The sequence below is a fragment of the Lentinula edodes genome (assembly GCF_021015755.1).
Source record: "Lentinula edodes strain Le(Bin) 0899 ss11 chromosome Unknown C8R40scaffold_105, whole genome shotgun sequence".
NCBI classification, from domain to species: Eukaryota; Fungi; Basidiomycota; class Agaricomycetes; order Agaricales; family Omphalotaceae; genus Lentinula; species Lentinula edodes.
The window spans coordinates 1-7,512 of record NW_025764411.1 but is presented as its reverse complement, the minus strand read 5'-3'; the positions used below and the strand labels follow the sequence as shown (position 1 = coordinate 7,512).

The window sequence follows — 7,512 nt, the reverse complement described above, 5'->3', positions numbered from 1 at the left end:
ACCCGGCTGTCTAAGATCTCCTCTACTTCGTATTCCGGTTCGTCTTCATCCTCTAAGTATACCGGCTCTGGTGGTGTTGGTATTTCACCATTAATGGAGTTACCTTTCCAGGGGTATAGTTTATCAACATGGAAGACGGGATGGAGGCGATCTAAGGATAGGGGAAGGTCAAGGCGGTAGTCTAAAGGGCCAATTTTCTCCAGAATGTGATAAGGGCCAAGCTGTCGATCTCCTAACTTTTCACTGGAAAGCTGGAGGTTAATGTCCTCTGTACTGAGCCAGGCTAGGTCTCCAACTTTAAATTGATGAGCTTTCCGCTTCCCGCGTTCGTATCCCTCCTTCTGTTGTTTCTTTCCTAGGTGTAAGGCAGCTCCGGCATCTTGTCGCGCTTCTCGGAGAATCGGAGAATCCGTATACGGTCATCCACAGCTGGAATACCGCTGCGTTGGCCCACTGGGATATTGAACAGGGGAAGATAGCCGTAGGTTAGCTCGAACGGGGACATGCCTAGCGCAGAATGAGTCCGTGAGTTAATCACAAACTCCGCCATGGGAAGGTGCTCTGCCCAGTCGTCTTGTCGTTGTCCTACATAGAGGCAGATGTATTTCTCTACTTCCTGATTTGCTCGTTCGGTTTGGCCATTAGACTGAGGACAGTATCCGGAGGTTAGATCTGATTTAATTCCTAGCCTAGCGAGAAGGGATCGCATGAGTTTAGCTGCAAACTGGGGTCCACGGTCGGATTTAAAGTGAAGAGGAAGACCATGGAGACGGAAGATTTCTCGGTAGTAAATATCGGCAACGCCTTCAGCTGTGATGGAGCTGGTGCAAGGAATAGCGTGAATTTGTTTTCCATACAGGTCTGTGCAAACCAAGACAGCATCGTAGCCTTGGGAGTTAGGTAGCTGTGTTATCAGGTCAACCCCTACCTCTTCCCATAGACCGGATGGTACATCTAATGGTTGAGTTACGGCCCATGGGTGTCGCTGGATCTTCTTACAGGCACAAACCTCGCATCCCTCAACGTATTTCTCCACAAAAGAGCGCAACGTAGGCCACCAGAAATGGGTACTGACCAAGTCGAGTGTCCCGTGTAGTCCGGGGTGTCCTGCAGTTGGATGGTCGTGGCATTGACGGAGTACCTCAGTGCGTAGGTCGTCGTTTGCTGGTACGTATACTCGACCTCGGTAGTAGACCAACCCATTGTCTTCTTCCCATTCGGCTATCCCATTGGCCAAGCGCTGTAGTCCGTGCTCTTTGACTGTTTTGAGACCCTCCAATACCTGTGCCTCCCGTTCTGAGGCTTTCCGGATACGATCCTCTAAGGGGTTCTGTAGGATCGAAGCTGCAATTTGTACGAAGTGGCCAGGTTTAAGGACTGTCTGTTGTCGGTTATCATCGCTGTCCGATACATGATGAACTGCCATGCGGGAGAGAGCATCAGCTTGGGTGTTTACTCTGCCAGGGCGGTGGATCATATGAAAGTCAAACCGTGACAGATAGAGGGCCCATCGGGCTTGTCGGCGGGTGAGGTCTTGTGCAGTGCGCCAGAATTCGAGGTTCGAATGGTCCGTAATGATGTCGAATGGTTGAGGGAGTCCTTCTAGAAAGTTCCTCCAATCCTTCAGTGCTTCAATGATAGCAAGCATTTCTCGATCGTAGATTTCGTAGTTCCGTTCCGCTGGCTGCATGGATGCCGATCTGAAGGCTACCGGATGCCATTGGCCATCGTCCTGCTTCTGCATAAGGGCGCCTCCCGTGGCAAAGCCTGATGCGTCTACCTCGATTCGAGTAGGCCTGTCTGGTGTCCATAGAGCAAGGATCGGTGCGGAGATGAAGGCTTCTCGAAGGGTATCAAATGCTTTCTGTCGAGTGTCGGTCCAGGTAAAGCTGGTGTCCTTCTTCGTCAGGTCGTTCAGAGGTCGTGCTATTTTGGCAAAATTCCGGATAAAGCGTCGGTAGAAGTTTGCAAATCCCAAGAACCCTCGTAGTTCCCGAAGGTTAGTAGGGACTGGCCAGTCACGAACAGCCGCTACTTTTACCAGATCCATTCTCACCTCCCCTTCTGAGATGATGAGTCCGAGGTATTCAATCTGTTGTTGTTCAAATTCGCATTTTTCGGGTCGTAGGTAGAGGTCGTGCTTTTCTAACCGGGTTAATACTTCCCGTACCATTCGTCGGTGTTCCTCGAGATCGTTACTGAAGATAAGGATGTCATCTAGGTAGACTGCCACCTTGCCGGCTGCAATGAGATCAGCAAATATAGCATTCATAAGTGCTTGGAACGTGGCAGGGGAATTTGTGAGACCAAAGAACATGACCTTAGGCTCGAACAAGCCTCGGGTTGTTGCGAACGCGCCTTTCCATTCATGCCCCTTCTTAATCTGTATGTTATTGTAACCCCAGCGGACATCAAACTTCGTGAAGTATCTGGCTCCCTGAAGTCGGCTAATGATGTCAGCAACTAATGGGAGAGGGTATCGGTTCTTCACAGTGTACTCGTTCAGTTTCCGGTAGTCTTGTACGAAACGGAGTTTCCCATCCTTCTTCTTTACGAAGAAGACCAGTGATGAGATTGGTGATTTTGAGGGGACGATATAGCCTTTCCGTAGGTTTTCTTCTAGGAAACGATCCAACTCCTCCTGCTCGTTTAGGGACATGGGATAAATCTTGGTACGCATGGTTGCCGGTGCTCCAGGTACGAGATCAATCGCATGGTCCCAAGGTTGGTGGGCAGGTAATCGTTCGGAGGCGGATTCTGAGAAAACCTTCTTGAAATCACGATACTGCTCAGGGACCATTTCTTCGAAGGTTTTAACGGGTTTGTCTCGGTTGGCTTCCTCTGCTAGCTGCTGGGAGTAAGTGAATCCTGCGGCGCACCAGACTTCCTCCGTCTGTTCCTCTGGAATTCCTGCTTTTACCCATGCCCGGCGAGTTTTATGATTGGCTCGAATTCAGTGTATTGGTGGTTCTTCCACCGCTGCTGATTCACTCGGTTCAAGGGTCGCTTCTAGTGGCTCCTCAATGTGGGGGTTTTCTGCGGGAGGTTCCAGTTCCGGGAGTTCGAGGATCGGGGTTTCTGTGTGAGTGGCGGCTAGATGAGAGTACAAGATCTCCTCGTCTGGGACTTCTTCTATCGTTACTCGAGGAGGCTTTACTGAAAGTCGTCCTTTCTCCCAATCAATCTCCGGATTTACCTTCCGTAGCCAGGGGAGTCCAAGGATGATGTCTTCACCTCCTAGGTTGGTGATCAGAAAGTCCATCCATCGCTCTTGATTATCCACTGTGAGTGCTAGACGTGCAAAATGGGTTATCCGCCCAGCTCGGTTAGGTGTTCCATCGATATTAAAAACGTCGATTGGTTTATGGAGGGGTGCACATCTTATATGGTTCCGGGTGACAAAGTCTTGGTTTAAAAACAGGGCGGTAGCTCCACAGTCTACCATGGCTGCAGTTGTTATACTGTGATTCCTTCCTCTTAGTCTCACATGAATTCGGAAATGTGGGGAAGTAGAGTTTAATTCCCGGATCGACGATATTGTACATGATGGGTGCGAGTCATACAAGGAAGTAGCGAACATAACAAACTGATTCCGGGGTACTCTCGGTGCAGCCGAAGCGGGTACCCTCTTTAAAAACCCTGTTGAAAGCCAGAGGACGAGGAGGACATAACGTTAGCACGATCAAGTAATTCCCTTATTTGACCAATCTGATTGGAAAAGTCCTGGTTAGGGGGGCTTGGAGTAGCAGCTACGGGTGCAGGAGCAGATGTTGGGGTCGAGGACGCGATTTGGACGGATTCGTTTGGGAATAGGGAGAATGGCGCGGGTCCCGTAGCGGATATCTGTTGGCGTCGAGGTTGCTGGCGTCGGCCTCGGTCTCGTCCGAGTCCCATGAATTTGTCTTGGCAGACTGCTTCCAGATGTCCTCGACGTCCACAGTAGCGGCAGGTGGTTTCTCGGTGTGGGCAGTTTTGCTTGACATGACCTTGGGCACTGCAGCCGAAGCATCGTCCTCTCATGCGAGCTAGGAATGCTTCCCTAGTATTCCCATTACTGGTGTGGGTTGCATCAATGTCCATAGCGTGGGGGTCAGCAGGGGTAGTATGAGCGGTATGCGTGGGAGGGTATCCAGAGTTCCGGCCAGTCATGGTGGGATCGTGCAGGTAGACATCCACCGATATGGCCCGTTTGATTGCCTCCTTCAGAGTCGGAGCAATTCCTTGGGCAATGTTTACGGTGATGAGGTGTTGTCGGATCTCTGGGAGTAATGCAGTGAAGAAACGTTCCCGCAAGTCAATATCAGACATTTCAGTCCGATCTCCGATATCCTTGAACTTCTGAGCGAATTCCGCAACTGTCTGTCCTTTACTTTGCCTGAGATTCTTGATCTCGCTACGGGCTTCCATACCTGGGTCCATTGGTTCAAACCGTTGGCTAAATTCCTTCAGAAACGCCTCCCAATTTCCTCCGAAAGGGGGATTTTCCGCATTGAAATGTAGCAGATGGGGAGTTGCCCAATCTCCGGCACTTTCTGTGAAGAATCCCAAGGCGGACTTGATGAGTTTTACTTGGCTTTTGTCGAGATCCGGTTGTTCTGACGCCCAATTCTGGAACTGAGCCATGAAGCGACGGGCTTCAGCGCCATCTTTACCCTTGAAAACCTCGGGTTTGTTCATGCTTGACTTAGAGGATGAGCATTCCTCCATAGCTGTAGCAAGGTTAGCTACTTGTCTGATGAGCTGAGCCATGAGATCCTCCGCAGAGGTGTTTGGGGCAGGCGGGATAGGAGTCGACATGATGGGAGTAGGCAATCGAGGTTGGGGAATCGGCAGGAAGGTTATATTGCTCACAGTGAGTGGCTCTCGGATTGAGTTCGAAAGGGCGTTGGGGCAAGGTTGAGACTGGCAATCGCGCCAAGTATCGTCGTTGTTATGGGCGTGAGCTTGGTCTCTGGGGTCAAGTGCGTGCGGGAGTGCGGAGCAGTCTATACTGGCAACAGGTGTTTCAGAGTCGGGCGGAACTGGGGAAGACGTGGTGTCTATAGACCCTGCAAGGACAACCTTATCGGTAGGCTGTCAGTGCAGTAATGGATCTTGACCTAATGTCACGAAGCGGCAGAGGCGGAGTGACTAACGGAGCGGGAAAGCGGAGCGACTAAGCAGAACGGTGAGGCGGAGCAACTGGACAAGGCAACAAGGCGGAGTGACTAAGCAGAACGGCGGCAGGCTGGTCCCAAATAATGACAGAGATATATTGAGTATCGTAGTCATAGGTAATAATAAGTAAGCACATACCTGGTCCCAGATAATGACAGAGAGGTCAAGATAAGGGACCAGGCTGTGGAGGGTTGGCTATATATACATAATCCGGTCTGCGAGAAACAACGATGTAATACTGTACAGTTTAGGAACAAGGAAGGTGGCGGAAGCCAATAGAAGGAGAAGATGGGTCAGGTGGATCAGTAATCGATGGGGGTTTGACAGTGATGGGATGATGTATCGTACAAGTAAAGGCGTCGAGACGGTGAGAAAAGGAAAATGATAGGGGCTGTGTACTTTATGACACTTCATAGGCAATGGTGTATTCACAGGACCACAGGAGATATCCTGTCAGCCACTTGACACACTCCCAGTGTATCCTGCCAGGGTGTAGTTGGTATCTTGCCAGTAGTCTGGCAGTGAAGGAGATATTAGCACAAGTATAGTCTGGCACCACAGGACCAATTCCACAAATTCACAATATGGCTTGTTCAACATGAACTGCAGAGTGGGTGCTTCACAGAGTCTGACATTGGGAGGCAGGGGTGTATGGCGGTGCCGCACATGTAGGAGCTGGAAGTGCTCAAGCCGTGGGACGATACCTTGTTCACCTCCCACCGTTTTGCTAGGTCCTTCACTGCCCGTAGCCTCCCGTCCTCTGTAGACAATCCTCCGCAGACGTCATCTCCATATGTGCTAGTGAGTGTGTATTCATCACTGTCCCATCGGTAGCAGATGCATGGCTTGGCTCTGGACCTGATGTATCCATCTTCACTGTATCCAGCCACGAGGGTCTCTTGCCAGTCACAGCTACCTTGCATGGTGCCGTAGATTGACTTCCTAAGCTTACACACCTTGTCTTTGTCTCCTGGTTGGATGAACCCGTTCAGCTGTTGCATGTACACTTTGTGAGATATAGGTGAGTTGAGGAAAACAGCTGTGAAGTTGACTTGGAAGAGGGAGAGTAGCTATGATAGCCAACACAATCCATACTGACTCCATGTGCACGACTGCCCTGTAGGTTTTGTCATAATCTTGTCTCTGGATCTGGGTACATCCCTGCACTACCCAACGTGCTTTCCGCTTCAGTACCTCCCCTCCTAGTCCCCACTTTATAGCATATGTCCATCTCCCACTGGTGAGATCTGCATTCGGTGGTAAATGTACCAGCTCCCAACACCCTTTGCGATGAGGGTTTTGTACTCGGCTTTCATGGGTGGGAGCCAAATTTCTGGGGCCTTCATAGACTGTTTGAAGATAGATGGGACTCAGGTATTGTTCGTAGCTGACACAAAAGCCCATGGGTTAGTGGCAATGAGTGCAAGTGTTTGGTTGGCCGGCAGGGAATCCGTTGCCCAGTCCTTTTTATTGGCCTGATGTAAGACCTGGGTCAGAATAGGTCTTAGGGTAGGTTTTGGTATGAGGAGTTTACATTGTAGCATGCTAGGAGCAGGCTGGAGCTCTAAGAGTCAGTTTGATGTGCAGAGTCGCCCTGACTTTACTTGTGTCAGATTCCTGTATATAGAAATTGATCAGTTATGTAAACGTTATATAATTGTGACAGATTGTGACCATCCGCATCTCTTTATCGCATTCTGCAACTGGCGCGTCGTGTCCACTCATTTTCAACAATATTTTTACATGGGCAAGCCGAAAAAGGACCAGGTTGATTGGAAGAACTCACCTGGAGATGTAGAGGCACTGGTTAGGTTCTTACACAGCCAGAGATCACGGGTAGGACAAGGTGGTAATTTTGATAGCACTGTGTACAATAAGGCTGCAAAACACCTTGAAGCTCGTGGTCCTCCAAGCCATGGAGTGGCCAAGACTGCTGTTTCTATTAAGAAGTACTACAGCTCTACAGTATGTTCTCAATGGTTTTTTCTATCTTCTTTAGCTAATTAGGTTGATCATCGTATAGCTCCGAAAGCTTCACACAGATATCCTTGCAGTCCTTCAGAAAACCTATACTGGAGCTTCAGGATGGACTTACAGTCATGAAGGTGGCTTCAATGTTGTTTCTGCTACTGAGGATGCTTGGAGGAACTTCGTATCTGTTCACAAGCAGTTTAAACCTTTCAAAACAAGTGGATGGCCTCTCTGGGAGCTGATGCATGAGATCGTTCCGACTCAGGCCAGAGGAGTCCATGTCTTCAATGCTGCATCCCAGGATACAGCACAGGAAACTGGTGATTCACTATCCGAGCCGGAGTTAGACCCCTGTTTGCGTTCTGCTACTCCCTTACAGGATGT

General features: G+C 49.8%; 1 protein-coding gene across 1 annotated transcript; it reads left to right on the top strand.

The window, feature by feature from the left end:
• Positions 1-6,900: 6,900 nt before the first annotated feature.
• Positions 6,901-7,481, top strand: C8R40DRAFT_1075432 (uncharacterized protein; the record flags this gene model as incomplete). The annotated part of the gene is made up of 2 exons (XM_046226863.1): positions 6,901-7,122; positions 7,181-7,481. Coding segments are annotated over 2 exons (523 nt in total), but the record flags the coding sequence as incomplete, so codon positions are not given.
• Between the last annotated feature and the right edge of the window lie 31 nt (positions 7,482-7,512).